This window comes from Stegodyphus dumicola, chromosome 7, assembly GCF_044657685.1.
Source record: "Stegodyphus dumicola isolate Sdum_Otavi_A_Nest chromosome 7, ASM4465768v1".
Lineage (NCBI taxonomy): Eukaryota > Metazoa > Arthropoda > Arachnida > Araneae > Eresidae > Stegodyphus > Stegodyphus dumicola.
Window position 1 is genome coordinate 66,442,188 of NC_140774.1, and position 18,302 is coordinate 66,460,489.

At 29.8% G+C, this 18,302-nt stretch overlaps 2 protein-coding genes across 8 annotated transcripts in view; both read right to left on the bottom strand.

Moving 5' to 3' along the window:
• The window catches only part of LOC118183590 (uncharacterized), an 83,273-nt gene extending 71,875 nt beyond the window's left edge, over positions 1–11,398 (bottom strand). The window contains exons 1-2 of the mRNA XM_085820374.1: positions 9,355–11,398; positions 590–1,262 (exon numbers count right to left, since the gene is read on the bottom strand). The gene's annotated coding sequence lies outside the window, so the exon portion shown is untranslated. The remainder of the gene's footprint in view (positions 1–589; positions 1,263–9,354) is intronic.
• A 1,486-nt stretch (positions 11,399–12,884) lies between these two features.
• Positions 12,885–18,302, bottom strand: part of LOC118183591 (zinc finger protein 131-like) — a 46,857-nt gene continuing 41,439 nt past the window's right edge. For all 7 annotated transcript variants that reach the window (XR_015042101.1, XR_015042100.1, XM_035353187.2 and 4 more), the window contains one exon: positions 12,885–13,372. Coding sequence is in view for 5 of the 7 variants with exons in the window: in XM_035353187.2 (XP_035209078.2) it covers positions 13,152–13,372 (221 nt within the window). In the remaining 2 variants the exon portion in view is untranslated. The remainder of the gene's footprint in view (positions 13,373–18,302) is intronic.

An 18,302-nucleotide genomic window follows, 5' to 3' on the forward strand; every position in this document is an offset into this window, starting at 1 on the left:
CATAAAAAAATTATATACAGTACAAAATCTGTAATCCGAACTCATCGGGACTTCGGCGATTCTGGATTATAGATCATCAATTTAAATCTGGTAAGTTGGCATGCGGAAATTATACTATTAAAAATATGAAACCGTAATTTATGAAATAAAAAGCAACTATGATCTAAAGGGTATCAAATTTACAAAAAAAAGCTTAATATTTATTTGTTTACTTCATCAAACATTTCTTTCAATGCGCGCACATGTAAATCATATGCGCGTAATGTATGCGCCATCTCTACGTGCATGCGTAAAGTTTGCGGCTTTGAGGTCCGGATTATAGATCATTCCGGATAATGGACATTCAAATTACGGACTTTGTACTGCATATAATAAAATAATAATCCAAATAAAAACAAAAAGCTGAGATTATATTTTTATATTATTCCCAATCAATTAAAAAGATAAAAATCACAATAATGATTTTCCGAGTCCAAATTATTTTTATTATATAACTTCAAAATACAGAAAAATTTTCATGCAAACAACTTTATACCAAAATGCATAAGTGAAAATACAAACAGAATTGAAAGATCATATATGCACATACTCTCTGAAATTATTTTGATACTTTCCAGTTTCCCACATCCTCATCAAAAAGGAGCATTAAATAATAATGAGACTATGCTCCACATCAAAGTATTTATGTGGGAAGCCAGGTATTGCATGCAGCATCCTCTTAGATGGCTTTTCCCTTCTCCAGATAATTTCATTAGTCTGATTCCAAATTATGATCTCTCCTACAGGAATTTCAGCATTTTTGCATACTGCAGTTACCATCATCGTTGTGAAATCTTGGACTTTGCTTTCTGCATGCATATAATATAATTTTTCTTGCTTAAACACATCATCCACATTTTTTCCATCTCATTTTACAATTTTGATACCAAGATTGTGCATGGTGCTATATTTTTGAAGTTTCCTATTTTTTTTTTTTTTTTTTTTTTTTTTTTTAGCAAAAACAGATCGTTGTGTACATGGGGAGAATAACAGGACAAAAAATCAAGAAGTATGCATTCTATATGGAAAAGAATGTAAAAAACAAGAAAAAGGAACACTGGATGTATTGTTGAAATAGACAATAAAGATACTTAAAGTTTTTGCCACCGAGTTCATGAATGCTCTCCAAAGTTGGTAACGGTTTCACAACTTTTCAGTGGGGATGCCGATAATCAGGAAGTACCATTATTTCAACAGAATGGTACACAGGAACTCATTGGTCACTGAAATATATTCAGTCTCAGCTTTTTATAGAAATCAACATTAAAAAAAAAAAAAAAAAAAAAAACTCAAAGCAGTTTATTATATAGTTTATGAGTATTTTTTTTTTAATCTAATAAATATATACATCAACTGAATTCAGTTCTTCATGCTTTTTTTTTTTCTGTACTTTGTTTTAAAATACACGACATTTAATAAATTATCTTCCTTTAAATAATTTCCAAATTCAGCGTTTATGTAATAACATTTTTTTCAAGGAAAATTTAATAAAATGTTTATCACTGACTACAGTTAAAAAAAGCTTTCAAATTTAAAAAGCAGCTTTTTGACCTTTTCTTTAATTCAAAGACATTTACAAATTAAATTGAGAATAATTATGTGTCTGCACCTTTTATTTATTTCATGAAATATTAAACATAAATTAAACACACAGTATTACAATTCTAAAAATACATTAAATACATATAATATCATTTAATCAAAATGACCTTTCATTAAATCATGCCCAATATACAAAAGATGTAAATGCATCTAAGAAATGACAAAAAAAGCAATTTTATGAAAATTTAACAAAAATTTTCTGAACACCTATGTGCTCACATTTATCAAAAAACAAATGTACGATAAAATCTCTCACAGTAACCACATCTGAGTAATCAGTACTGCTGTAAACATAATTAAATAACTATACTGAATATCACTAACAGTTATATTTTCTAAGGTATTCACTGCCACACATGGTCAAAATCATCTGGAACATGAAACATTTTAGCCAGAAGGCCACATTGGCTCTTTCACAAAGCTTCGAGAGCCAAGATCCAATTAATTCATCATATCACAGCGATGCAATTATAATAAATAGCATGAACATTTTTAAATGTGGCAGTGAGAATTTTGTAATTGGATCCATATGCTATGATCTTACGAAAAGCCTTGCTTTTTAGACTTCCATGCAGTTTCACTTACCATAAATTTCTTAAAAGCTATTTTTAAACATATTTTTGTCCCAGAATATTAGAGATTTCTTCGGTTTAGTATGTACTTTACTTTTCAATGGATTTCCCTGTTGTCAGAATTTATCAGTGCAATTTTTACATTTTGATCAGATGCAAACTTTCACTCATAAGTATTTCATACTTTGTGCAAGTTTTGCATGGAAAGAAAAATCTTCAAAATTAAAATATATTACAACATATACAGGCAAAAATTAAGGTTTTAAATAAAATCCCTACTGAAAATTTCTATGAACCAACCTAGAATACTACTATAAATGTAGGTAAGATAACACAAAAAACCTTTATTCTTGGTAAAAGTACGATGAGAATTTTTTAATTTCTTGTACAAAGTAAAGGAAGTAATCACGAAAAATGTTGGAAATCCATATTTCAACTAAAATATTTTTTCACATCTGTACATACAGATGGAATAAAGGACTCTTTTATCCAAAATGGCTTGTAAAGTGGATTTAAGAGAGAATTTTTCGTAATGTCTGTACTTATATATGTATCTGGTGTAACTCAAAAATGAGTAGTCTCAAAATGTTGAAATTTTGAATGTGGGACTGCTATAACATGTAGTTGTGCACCCTCTTTTTGCTGCAATCGGCTGTATCAAAAGTATATACATATATATATATGTTCATAAAAGTTGAGATCAATAACCTAATAGCTGTAAGAATATTTGGACTCTAGTAGGTAGAGTTCAAATATTCTTACAGCTACGTTAGGTTATTGATCTCGACTTTTACATTCATTTAAAAATTAAGAAGCACTGGGAGCTAATTTTGAACTTGTTAGTTCTTTTATATCTGTGTAAATTGAACTTTCACTATATCCCTTTTTCTTAGTATATGTGTGTGTGTGTGTAAGATAAAAAATATGTATATCAAAATTATAATTTAAACTAACCTTTAATTCTTTTTAATTCTCCCTCTCTGTTCTAAAAATCGTAATAACTTCTCTGGATTGTGTAATTTCTAGATCATTTCATTTTGCATGGCCTGCGCAGCGCTGATGACGTAATAATTGGGAACTGAAACTTTTAATTCAAAACAAAACCTTTCTTTTCGTGTGCTTTTATATTGGATAACTATACACTTTAGCTTCTGTCTATGCGGTGCTTGTAGGCAATTTCGCTGGGCTTGCTTCTTATCGCAATAAAATCAAAAATGTAAGTGTTCTTGAATAGGCACGACTAGAAAGCCAAGCAAACTGTGGCTACAAATGTCAGTTGCAAATAAAAATGGAATTAAAACTGCCTCAATTGCCAAGTTTCTCAGATATTACAAAGTCAACATATTAACATACTGCACAATCAGATTTCTTCCTCTTCAATATGGATCTACGTTGTATAATATCTAGGTATTACACATCGATGCTGCTTTTGTTTCTTGTTTTCATTGCATTAAAAAAAAAAGTAATAACAAGGAAAAGATGGAGCAGTGCTGATGTATAATAGTTATATAGTATAGATTGTAGATCCATATTGAAGAAGAAGAAATCTGACTGCACAGTATGTTAATATGTTGACTTTGAAATATCTGAGAAACTTGGCAATTGAGGCAGTTTTAATTCCATTTTTATTTGCAACTGACATTTGTAGCCACAGTTTGCTTGGCTTTCTAGTTGTGCCTATTCAAGAACACTTACATTTTTGATATTATTGTGCTATAAACCCACCCTGTGAAATTGCCTACAACCACTGCCCAGACAGAAGCTAAAATGCATAGTTATCCAATACAGAAGCAAACAAAGAGAAAGGTTTCGATCTGAGTTAAAAATTTCAGTTCCCAATTATTATGTCAGCAGCGCTGCACAGGCTATGCAAAATGGAATTATCCAGAAATGATGCAATCCAGAAAAGTTATTATGAGTTTTAGAACAGAGAGGGAGAATTAAAGGGAATTACGGGTTAGTTTAAATTATAATTTTGATTTACATATTTTTTTATCTTACATATATATATATAACTATTCTTATATTTTGGTGAATTGAGCATTTTTTGCTTTAGAAATAATTGAATTATGTTGTTCTTATGTTCTGGTTAATGTTTCTATGACTTTAATACACAAGCAATAGTTGTAGAATTATCAACAATTTAAAAGTTGTTTCAGTATTACTAGGCCAAACAAAGTTTAAATTCTTTTAAATTCTTTAAACGTTTTAAATTCTTGTTTTGTTTGAAAATGTTTTGAGTTTTTATGTCTTGCCGTGAAGTAAGAACTTAACAGATTGAATGAGAAATATATCTCTAATGAAACTGGAAGAAATAGGTTTACCTGAAGTGTGGCAAAAAATGTATGTAATTTAATAGAACGTATGAGGAAGTCATGTGTGTTTATATAAGATTTGTTATATAGAGTGTTCATTCATTGCAAATTTAGAAACGGTTGTATCATGTTTATAATATGTTTTATAAAAAACGTGCATGACAGGAAACACATTTCTAGATTGGCTGTTACATAAAATAGTTAAATAGTTAATGCGTTGTTACTTTAAATTTTATAATATTATTATAAAGAAACTCCTGGAGGGCAGGATTGCTTTTGGGCCAGGTTCTGGCCTCAGGCTGTAGTTTGGAGACCCCTGATCTAGAACTGTAAGTCATTTTCTTAAGGAGGTTTCACTAGAATATGTTTACAAGAAGGAATGAAACTAAAACATGATGTAGACAAAACTTGATAAACATTAGATAGCACGGGAAAAAACTAAATATTCAAAAATGAGAGTTAATTAGACTTTTAAGAAACTAAGCTTGAAAATATTTATGATTCCAATGAATATAAATAGATTTAACAATAAAAGATGTAAATTATTATATACATTAATTGCAATAAAAATTTTGAATCATAAAATAAAAAGCTTAAAAACCAAAATTAAGAAAACAGAATTTTCACTCAGAAATGCGAAGAAAATAATTACTGTTCTCTTCAAAAGAAGTGCTTAACATGTAAAATATTTCAACTAAGAAAGTTAAAGAGATTTGATTTATCAAGAAAAATTATCATCGATACATTTCATTGGGGAAGGGTAAGATTTGACATATCAGTATGTAATTTGATATATCAAAAATTTCATATCATTGAAACTCAAGTAATCAAAATTCTACTACACAACAGATTTCCAATTATCAGATCAGCCAACATAAAACTATTGATAGTTTTCACATTTCAAGCTATTTATGCAGTGACAAGCAATAGAAAAGTTAAAGAACTCAATCCTTATTATATAATAATAATAAAAATACTTGATACTCTTCACTATAAAGATCTGCATATTTGCTGTTATAAAAAACTAATTTTTAATTTAGAAAATTAAAAATTACTGATTAGAGAATTTTTTGAGTGCACATATGACACTGCCACTGTTTACACATACAAGAAAAAGAGTGCTCAGAAAAACGAAAACTGTATTATGAATAATGCTTCCACTAGGCAGTTAAGAAATCTTGAGTTAAAAAACTTATAATCAACTCTTCTGAGTTATTAAAAAACATAGTTAAGTCTGAATTTAATTCTAGATTTATTAATTGGAATCACAATTTTTACTTTAGCAAAAAGCACCGCCCAGGTGGTATGGTGATTAGAGGACCTAATTATGATACCAAAAGGCCCGGGTTCAAATCCTGGAGAAGGCATGGCTGTAACTGTCTGTCCTTTCATAGGAGGTAAAGGTGGCCCACCTATTAGGTGCCTCCATAATAAAGTGACCACCACTTCTGGCCTTAGTAGTGGCCATGGCGAAGTCGGCTGAGGGCCTGCCATTGGGGGGGGGGAGGAAACACTTTAACAAAACGGTTATATGACATACCAAATACTACAGAAACAATGATTGTTATTTTAAATCTATAACAGATATAAGTATCTGGGTACTTTTAAATTATATGCATTTCCCATGTAACTTAGTGAACAGTCAAAAAACATTTGTTTGGCTCATAAATACTGTTCTCCTCATAAATAATAATAAAAGGAAGCATTTTATAAGAAACAAGAAATTTTCTACGAAAAATCTATATAGCTGATACACTTATCTTCACAGTGGCAGATACTATTCAGCACAATGATTATTAACTATAAAGTGTGTAAATCCATGTGTACTCAAATAAGCATGGGTTAGCTATTGCTGCTTATAATACTCGAAAATATACCTAAAGCATGGAACTATAAAATTTTATGGAATTGCACGTATTACATTAAGAACACTTCTCTACAATGAACATTTAATTCAAGATAATAACATTATTGATTAAACTCAGCAAACTATCATCATTGATAAACATTTAATTTAGGAGACTATCATCATTAATTAACTTATCTACTTGAACTGAAATACAACACAAAAACCAAAATTGAGATGTCTAATAACCAGAATGATTTATAATCCAGGCATCCCATAAAAACTTCCCAAAATACTTTTTTAGCAAAAGGCAGGTATGGATAATGATACTAGAAAAAAAAAGTGTGCTGTAAATAGATTTTTGTTACTGTTAGCTGCAAAAGACCATTGCCCACTTTAGTTTTGAACCATCTTGAATAGTTTCATTTTTAAACAACCTGCTTTCCGGCAAACCACATTTAAATTTTTTATGCTTGAACGGAAGGCCCGGGGTGTGGAAGAAGCAGCACCTTTCTGTCTTATCTAGCCCTGTATGCAATAAGTGAAGCTTGAAGACCAATGTTTGGAATGAACATATTGGTTTTCTTTTGCAGAAAAGAAAAAAAAAGGAATAAAACTGCGATTAAGTTCAGCAGTACTTGATTTGGTATTTTGTTCAGTCTATTATCCCTCCCATCTTATTAAAAATTAAAGTTGTAGCAAAAGATTACTTTTCGACTTCCTTGAAAATGTACATTTATGAATAAGGCAATAGGTATCATAATTTCTCTATCTTGAAATCCATGTATAATAAGTAGCCTTTTTTAAATCAATGCAGCAGTAAGTCCATCCAAGAATTCTTAAAATATTTTAATATAAAATCTACAATGTGGAACATTGCAAGGCCACGACAGGACATATTTGCATATATTTTTAAAACTAACTCTCATTTTTGGATAACAATACAAGTAAAAAGCAAAATTTTCAGAATAGATGGAGTAATGAATATGTTTCAAATTAAGTCTGCCACTGCAATGATGCTCCAATCATTAATCAGCTACTCTTTAAATCATCCCAAAATCAGCAAAATCTATAGTGAGTCTAAATTGGGGGGGTCACTTCAGCTTAAAGTTACATTTTGATTTCATGAGATGATAATTAAAATACAGTCCTTTTTATGTGCAAAATACTTCTTCCTTTAAGAAAAATGATAACTAGTTATTCATTTCTTTGCAAACCTCAAATCATAAAAAATACATTTTCATGGGAAGGGAGCACTCTGATTAGATGAAAAATGGGGTTGCATCAGGAAAGAAGCAAAATGAAACTGGTGATGCATAATGCCAAGAAAAACATGCACACACTGGAGGGAGGGTAAGACAAATTTTCCAATTGATGGAATATATGTAAATGCTAAATGAAGATGATATAACTGAAGTCTTCATTGCGAAGACAATGCCCTAAACATCAATCACTTAACCAATGGGAAAATCTGTAAAATCCAAAAAAATTGTCATCAATAATGAAGAAACTTATAAAGCAATTATTGAAAATGATACGATTTTAACTGATTATTTAATGGGAATTCTCAACATGGCAAATACAGGATATCAGCAATGGAACTTTGTAACTTAACAAAATATTATATCTTTATATAAAATTTTACAGAAAGGTCTTAATGATAAAAATAAAATTTTTAAATAACTTATATTGCCAGAATGGTTTAATAAATCAAAATAAGGTAACAAAAGAAAAACAACTATTTTATATTTTTTATTTTATATTTTCTACAGTTATTTTATTAGACTTCAATTAATGATCTAAAATCCAGAAATTTTTTAATCTGAAATCACTGAGCTGCCAATAATTCTGGATTTCAGACTCCACTTGCATTGTAGATAATTGGACATTTGACTGGAATACTGTGTAAACAATAACATTAGAAAAGAAGTTTTTCATTTCAGGAGAAAGTCTACAATAAATAGTTCCAAAGATTAATATTCATAAATATTGGAAGCACAAATAAATTATTTTAAATATTTTCATGGTGAATGGTACAGGAACTTTAATTTTCAATTTTCAAAAGATAATAAAATTCTTTTCAATGCTAATTCTTCTCTTCTTGGATGATAAATAAACTTAATACATTTAAGAAAGTGTAATACGAGAGCTTAAGAAACCAACTGCAGCTACAAAACATTTCGGAATTTTGGAAAGCTAATCATAATAAGAGGACACATATATAATAGAATCTAAATAAAGATTTAACACCAACATACACTATAAAAATAGCATACATACAGAATACTCAGAAGGGTATGAAGAAAGATTTAAAAAAAATGAATAAATATTAATAGTCCTTCCTGTATTTCTTTCGAATAGTTGAATGGATTTGCTGCACAAATTTTGATTTTCCTCATATTTAATGTAAATACAGAACAAGATCCTTGATGTAGGTTTCTTTCCTCATAGGCAATCTGCATAATTGAATGTTGCCATAATTACATAATACCCACTCCAAGTATTTATGAAGGGATAACAATAAATTTTCCACTCTTTGATTTAAAATAACTAAAAGTACGACTGATAATGTTCAAAGAAAGTTAAACATAATGAATATTTATATAAGCATAATAAAAAAATTGCTCTATTATGAATATTCTACATTCTTTATATACTCACTTTTATTTTCTATACTCTATGTAGTTATTTAGGAATTAACTTTATCCACTGATCAATCCAATTAAGGTTAATCAAAGAACAGAGAACAGCAGTTTAAACTTTTACATAATGTGAACCTTCTAAACATAACAAAAAATCTGCTGATTTTAAAATATACAAAAACTCAATAAATTAAGACTCTTTACATTCTCCGTTTACAAATAATTATTTTAAAACTAAATAATACTAAAAAACAAACATTTTTACCCCCCCCCCCAAAAAAAAAGGTACAGGATATTTTAATTACTAGTAAACTAGAATAACAAAGCTAAAAACTTACACAGATATTTACAATGATATGAATTCATTCTGTGGCATGCAAATGAATTGTGTGAGTAGCAGAGCGCAATTTCAGAGGATACTTTTCATTAAATCGCATCCCACATACTTTGCACCAAAATGATTGATAATCCATATAAATCCTAAAATGTTGCTTCAGATTTTCATCTTGACTAAAACTTTTGTTACACACTGTACAGACATGGTTTTTCACCACTGTGAACCAGCATATGCTTCAGAATTATCTAAGTGGCCATTGAAAAGCTTCATTTAAATGCATAAATTCACTCATTTACTGTAAAACTAATTTTTTACTTGATTAAGTCTGACACTGAAAAACATGCAATAGACATTACTATTCTTAATTATGTTTATTAGCCCTAAATTGCTATATGCCTGAAAGAAAATTTCACATTTCACTTTTCATTTGAGTCTAAAGCCATTCCAAAAATTATTCTTTCATATTTAATCTAACAGCTAATAATTAACAAACTAAATTGGTACTTTTCCATTTCGGCGGCCCAAATCTTGCCAAGCAGACTTTGTTGGCGAAAGCATACAGTATAGACATAAAAAATAAAAAATGTTAGTTCTAAGAATTTTTTTATTTTGATATGGTTTGATTTTAATATGATTTAAAATTTTGTAAAAAGCCAATAAATAAAGACAATAAATTTCTAAAAAGACATTGATTTAAGAATTTACTATACTTTCATGGTTCAACATCCTGATTCACCGGTTCTTATCATGTGACTCAAAGTGATCTCATCTCGCGTAAACTCTGCTACAAAAATCTAATTCTCTCAGTAATTATCTACATTAATTTCAAGTTAAATCTTAATTTGGAATAATAGTTTAAATGCAAGAATTATTTCAATTCATACGAATAGCTTACTAAAAAATTATGTAAAACCGCAGTGCTTTACTTCGCTAGTGCATTTCTCATTAGAATTGATGAATTTAACCCTTGATTTTGCCTTTTTATATTTTCGCCTTCCGGTATCCTAATTGACTTAATTATCGTGAAAGGCCTTAGGGCATAAAATTTAACTATCTTGTAAAAATTCTATGTAATTGTATGCCAGTATTGAAAGAAACAATTAATCTGATAAGAAATGGCTACGACTTGTTTTGAAAATGAAGCGTAAAAGGTTACCAGTGAAGATATTCCATTTGGCATTAGTTGTACCAATACTGGCGACTTTATCGTCTGTGCCAGCAAAACGAAAAGTACCACTAAATTATTTAAAAGCAATAGATGCAGTTCTTAAGAATACTGTTTTATACTTTTTAATCAGATTAATTTAAATAAAAATGCATTTAATTCATGATATATCCAATTAAAAATGTTTGAATATTTTTGCGGAATTACATTTTTTTTTTTCACTTTTTAACTACACAGAAGATACACAACATTCTCATGTCTGATACTGCATATTCAACTAATATCCCAAAACATGTTTTGCTATTCTACTTTGCCATCGCTATTGATAATCTCTACTGATAAAATTAAAACTATATTAAGCTTTATAAAAGCTTTTTTGAGCAATTGTTAAAATTTGAACACTTTCAGATTTTTTTCAAAATTGTTTTTGAGTTGCAGTTTAGCATTTTTATAGCTAATATGGAATATAAAACAAGAAATATATATAGTAAAAAATATGTATTACATTTCTTTATAAAATGTAAAATATTTGGTAGGTCAGTTTTTTTAATAACTGATTATCTTTCATTTAATCACTTTTATATGTGTATATCACTATAAATGCCCACCATACTATAAATATACATAAATGCCCACAAATGGCTGTGGGGATAATACTGATAACCACTAGCAGTTCAAATGGGGTTCAAACCCTGATGAGTGGGCTGGCTGCATGGACTTTATCATGGTTTGCTCTACGTGTTGTCTGCCGATAACAATGCGGCAAAAACATCGCGAACGAAAATGTCGCAGAGAAAACAACGCAAGGCGAAACCATCGTGCTACAAAACATCGTCGTCAAAAATAAAGCAGTTAAAAAACTTCGCAGTTTAAAAACATCGTTGTCGAAAATATCGTGGTAAAAAATAAAGTATCTACAAATCATCGCATGACGATAACATCGCAGACATGCTTTTTTTCAGGTTTTAATAATTCTAAATGGATATTCCCATAATGATTTGTGAGCACAAGATGTAAAGAAGGATAATTTTTACTTTCACATTTTTTTATTAACTAATAAATTTTTTGCTGAAATAAGTAAGAAGGAAACTTAAGCATAGAAAATTAAATGTAACTTATACATTATACTTTTCATGAAAAATTACCAGTAAAAACTTTATAAAAAATTATTTATTAATGGCCTTTGTTAGTTAACTATGTCAGTTTAAAATTCTATTAAGTGCTATAAGTTGCATTAATTTTCTATGCTTAAGTTTCCTTCTAATTTTCTCAGCAAAAATTTATTAGTTAATAAAAAATATAAAAGTAAAAATTATCCTTCTTTCCATCTTGCGGTCACAAATCATTATGGAAATATCCATTTACAGTTATGAAAAGCATGTCTGTGATGTTATCGTCATGTGATTATTTGTAGATACTTTATTTTTTACCACGATATTTTTGACGACAATGTTTTTAAACTGCGAAGATTTTAAACCGTTTTATTTTCGACGACTATGTTTTCACCCATGATGTTTTGTAGCACCACGTTTTAACCTTGCGTTGTTTTTGGCCATAACCCTCTACGTGTAGAGACAGTTGCATTTAGAAGATCCTCCATGAAAGCATCCATTCTCTTAGGCAGACAGCCTTAAACTATCAAGCAGAAGAGTAACATGCAAATATAAAATTAGATTTTTAAAAAAATCTATTTATTTTAAAATAGGTATGTACATTATACAATTTCACCAGTAGCACAAATGTGATATAAAACATTATATATATAAGGACTTAAGAACTTATATTCTTTTTCTAAAAATTTAATTTGTTTGTTAATTAAAATAAATTAATTATTATAAACAAATTTTAATTTGTTAAATTAAAATTTGTTTATAATAATATAATAATATAATTAGCCCCCTCCCCCCAAATTAGAGATAAGGAAGAACAAATTTTGTGCAGTATATTTATGTATGTTTATTTCGTTTTAATTTCCTCCCTCTCTCTGAATATGCTTGACACATTAGTGCTGCAATGTTGCACCAATTTATATCTACAGGGGTAGGGGCCATTCTATACACTTCCGTCTAATTCATACTGATGTCTCTATCGTCCATTAATTTGAAGACTTTATCCTACATTAATTATAAATAACTATTTAGTGGAAGGTTTAGTACTCAGAATATAAAAAATGAGAGGGCATTTCTTCAGTAACAGAAATAGAACGATACACCATGAATAGCATACTCATAGCATTCTTTTCAGATCAGGACAACATTAATTTTTCTTAAGATTTGGAAAAAGATAAACAAAATAAATCACACAGTACAAAATAATGAATATTCTACAAAATGCTGCATTTATATGTATAACAGTATTACAGCATAGCAAATGTAACGTTTTTTTATTTAAAATGAGTATAAACAATTATAAGAGAAAAAATAGAAAACACTCACTGGGAAAATAATAAATAACAAATAAGATTTAGATAAAAATACTTTAACCAATTTATTATTTGAGAACAACAGTGAATCTTCAGTGGAATATAACAATTGAATGATTGTAACAAATTGTATTAAATATACAGTAATATCAATTAGGAACACTACTATAATTATTTTAAAACTTTTTACATCCACTTAATTAGATTATTATTACATATTCAAAATTATATGCCGAAATCTTCTATGAGTCATTAAATGCTTTTTCATATTTCCTTTTTCACTGAAACGCTTGTTGCAAACAGTGCAACCATAAGGACGCTCACCACTATGAACTCTTTTATGTCTGTTCAAACGCCACAGAGCCGGAGAAGAAAAGGAGCAAAGGGAACAAGAATAAATCTTTGTTTTAGATGCAACATTTTCCCACACACCTAAGAAAATTTATCAAAGTGTTAATGCGTCAGTGTAAAAACTAACAAATACAAACAGAAAAATTATTAAATAATAAAAATTTATCTCTTGGATAATCTCACTCAAAAGTACACTAATAGGTATCCAAAATTTAGACTACTGTTTAATTCAGAAACATTTATTTTTATATTTCAACCTTTCATCCTAAACAAATTACTGCTAAATAACAGCATATGCAGCTCAGGAATATAATTTGTTTCTGATATGTAAACCTTATGTTGCAAATTAAAATTTCATTTAATATGAATTTAATGTATGATAATCAATTAACCTGGATAAGTGAAATGATTCTATTTCCAACTCTATACAAGTGAGTACCCAGTAAATGTGAATTTCTTTTACACTGCATGATTTTTTTATGACCAATCTGCAGCAATAATTTTTCAAGTACTACTAAAACGTATTTAAAAAAAAAAAAAAAAAAAAAAAAAAAAAAAAAAAAAAAAAAGATTAGAAAGGTCTGGAATAATAAACATTCATGATACGTAGCGTATTCGGAAATCATTCTAGCGCCGTTGCAGCGCTGTGGTAGGCGTCCCGCGCATGCGCACTAGTCTTTCTTGTTCACTGACTTTCAATTGTCGCCATTTTGGTTGCTCTATGTTGTGTTTTCAGTTTGCTGTGCACATACAAAATGTTTAAGACAATTAGTTCACCCGCTGACTGTGAGATTCGTGCCGTGATTAAATTTTTGAACGCAAGGAATGTTAAACCGGCCGAAATTTATCGTCAAGTGACAGAAGTTTAAGGTGAATATGCGATAAGTGATAGAATTGTGAGAAAGTGGGTAAAAATGTTTAATGCAGGTCGAACAAATGTCCACGCCGAGGCTCGGAGTGGTCAGCCTTCTGTTGTCACCAATGATTTGGTAAGGAAAGTTGATGAAGCAATTCATGAGAACAGACGCTTCACAATGACAACTCTTTCAGAGGCATTTCCACAAATTTCACATACTGTTTTGTTTTAAATTGTGTTTGACCGCTTGAATTATCGCAAACTGTGTTTCCGGTGGATTCCAAAAATGCTCACTGATGTTCACAAAACAAAGCGACTTGGTAGTGCCCTGACATTTCTCACGCGGTACAGTGATGAGGGAGAAAACTTTTTAAACCAAATTGTGACAGGTGATGAAACTTGGGTGTGTCATTTCACACCAGAATCGAAACAACAATCGATGGAGCGGAGACACACTCATTCTCCGAAAAAACAAAAGTTCAAAGTGACAATGTCATCACAAAAAATCATGTGCACTGTCTTCTGAGATAGGAAAGGCGTTTTGCTTACTGAATTTCTTCCCAGAGGTGAAATCATTAATGCGGCACGATATTTTGAGACTTTAACAAAACTAAGGTGTGCCATTGAAAACAAACGAAGAGGAATGCTCAGTAAAGGAATTGTGTTCCTTCATGACAATGCTCGGTCCCATACTGCTGGTGTCACTCAATCGTTAATTCGACAGTTTCATTGGAAACAGTTTGATCAACCATTGTACAGCCGGACTTGGCGCCGTCTGACTATCACTTGTTCCTGCACATGAAGCGCGAGCTTGGTGGCAAGCGCTTTGGACCTGACGATGACACGAAAAATGCTGTGGAGTCGTGGTTATCGAAACTGGCGGGAAGTTTCTTTGACGATGGTATACAAAAACTGGTCACCCGCTATGACAAGTGTTTGATCATTGGCGAAAACTATGTTGAAAAATAGTTTAAGACATGTATTTTCATGTAAAAATAAAATTGGATTCGAAAAAATTGTTTTACTATTTTTTTTTCAAAACGGTACTTAGTTTCAGAATACGCCTCGTATAATTGGGATTACTCAATAAAATGCTAAAATATTGTTAATTTTGAATGATGGTTTAGTTTTAGAAATTAATATAATTTATTAGCAAGGTTTGTTATCACCACAATAAATGTTTTAACATTTTATTAAATTGTAATATTTCTTTTCTGTAATACAATTTCGGATCAAAATAAATCCAACACATTATGAAACAAATTTTTTGTTAGAAAAAAAAATTTATTTAGATTCTACACTTAAAAATCAATGTGACCCACAGGATAAGAAACTGTTAGCAAAAGAATTTGAACTTGTTTTCATAATTTGACTGAACATACTAAAGAAAGTTTATTTGATGCTATTCCTAATAAGAAGTTTTGAGCTGTGCTGTTAATCTTGATAAAACATCACCATCTACTGAATGATAAAGTACAATCTTCATTTAACTTTTTTTTAAAAATAAAAATGCAGCTCAAGTACACATTAAATAAAAATCTAAGAAATTGATTTTTGTAAACTTCTGTGATTTTATCTTCTAATATAATTTATATTTTTTTCTTTTAAATTTATGCTAATTGATAGATTGATTATAATTATTACTATTATTTATAGTATTCCTTTAGCACAATTTCATTTAAAGTATTGTATTGGGAGATTAATCAAGTAAAGTGAGATTTCCTGTAATTAGAAATAGCAAATAAAATAATTTTTATTAGTTGCATTACTTCAAAATAAGTAAAAAAACTAAAATGAAAATTTCATACACACTGGGAGAAAATACCTTTATATTACAAAGTCTAATGGAGCAGCATGGAAATCTATTAACCATACAGCTCAAAGACAGTATATGACATGACATATTAAACTTTATTTAAATTATGCAGTACTTTACATCAAAATGAAATTCAAATGTTTACAGATATATTTTTAAGACTTACTAACTGATTACTTACTAACCACATTGATTACTTACTAACTGATTACAAATTTAAGAATTAACAAATATTCATTCATAATTTTTTAACTGGACATACAAAACAACAATGATTTAAACTTACTTTGACTTTATAAGCTAATTTCTGCTTCTTTAAATGCTCTTAATTAATTTAAAAACAACATAATTTTCTCTTTTAACTTTCAAATAATTAATTTATTTTACAAGAAATTAGATAAAATAAATACACCTTCCTTCATACAACTGACAAAGTCTGAGATCTAGTAACATACGTACAGTTAAGCCAGACATTAAATTAAAATAATGTTAAAAAACTTTTGATTTAAACTTTTCTATTAAAATTCCATATGCATCTTCTCAATCTCCCAAATATCTCTTCGCCTTTCAAATGTCTAATTTTAACTTTTATAAGTCAAGGACAAATTATCTCACACTTCTAGTTCAACCATCATGAAATCATATCAAATTATATGTAAAAATGTTTATTATTTCAGTGTTTTAATTGATACTTCATTTCATTTACCACATAAAAATTTAAATACTTATTAACAATTCTGAATGAAAAAAATAAGGCCTAATCTAAGTAGGTTTTGCATATATGTATAGTAGTAATAAAAGCAGTAAATATCAATGCAATGAAAGAAGTATAACAGCTACTGAACAATATTGGTTTTATATTTTTTATAGTTACAATTTACATTCTACATCTGAAATGAGAACATAAAATGGATTTTACTTTGTTTGCCTCCCAATTTTACACAAAAATAGAGTTCTTATTAAATAGATTTAAATTAATACAATAAAAATCTCGATTAATGTGTACTTCCCTCTTCTCAGACAGTTTTTGAATCTCCAGACTTTTGAAGCAGGACAGCGATGTGCTTTATTTGGTGGATATTCCCTGATAACAGTCAAAAGTCTTACTCCCATAAGTGTACCCTAATGAGAGGTTTGACTGCACACATATCATTTTTATATTTTTAATAAATTTTCAAAATTGCATCAACAATCTTATTTTTCATAACGGTTTGACAGAAGAACCCTTTATAACACCTTCTTTGCTTGACAATATTCATTTATGATATTAAAGACATTTAAAACATGCTTGCGTTTATTTATAAGCGAAAAAAAAAAGTTCCACATATTATTTTTAAAAGAATATAGTTTACTGGCATACATAATTTCATTTCATAAAAAATATAATTATTACATCATATATGTTACAAAATACTAAGTGTCAAATGAAAATACTTAACCCTGCATTAAAGGCATATATTTGTATTGCACAATTAGAAAGTGCCACCCGCTATTAAAATGTATCTTGAATATGAAAATTCATTTTTGTGCTACTGCTGCTTCTGTGGTGAGAGCAACAGTAACAGACTGCCCATCAATGGGAATATCGATGGAGTTCCTTGCAATATGATCATTGACACAGGAGCTAATGTTACCATCTTTCGGAAAGATTTAACTCAACAATTTAAGGATAAACTCATTTGGACGTCATCCTGTGTTGCCCTCCAGACAGTGTTGGGGATAAAATCATAGATGGGAATTTAAACGTGAGCATCACGTTTGAAAATGCCACCTACCATCACACAGCATATGTGGCGAATGTTACAGATCAATGCATACTTGGATTGGACTTTTTAAGGAAATACAATTTTGCTTAGACTTCAAAAACAACAGACTGCTTACAGATTAAGAGGGCATAACTATCCATCATCAGAGAGGATCCTCATCTGATGCTGACTCCTTGTCCAAATGACCCTGTTTAGAAAGCTGCCAAAATCATGCTAGGGTCGAGGAGAAAAATAAGATTAATGGTTATTCTCCATTTCAGATGCTTTTCAGTCATGACCTTCATCTGCCTTGTGATCTTCTGTTTGGTCACCCTCTGAATGCACCTTCATCACCTGAGGAATACATTCACGATCTCCAGGCCTGGTTTGAAGTGATTCACAACTTTGCGCGAGAGCGTGTCAACTTGCCGACAGAGAAGATGAAGACTCGATATGATACAAGAGCTACCGAATATCAATTCCATGAAGGAGACAAGGTGTGGTTGTGCAACCTGATTTGACAAAAAGGAATCAGTCTGAAACTATAGTTGCCTTGGGATAGTCCTTATCTGTCCTAAACAGACTAAACAACGT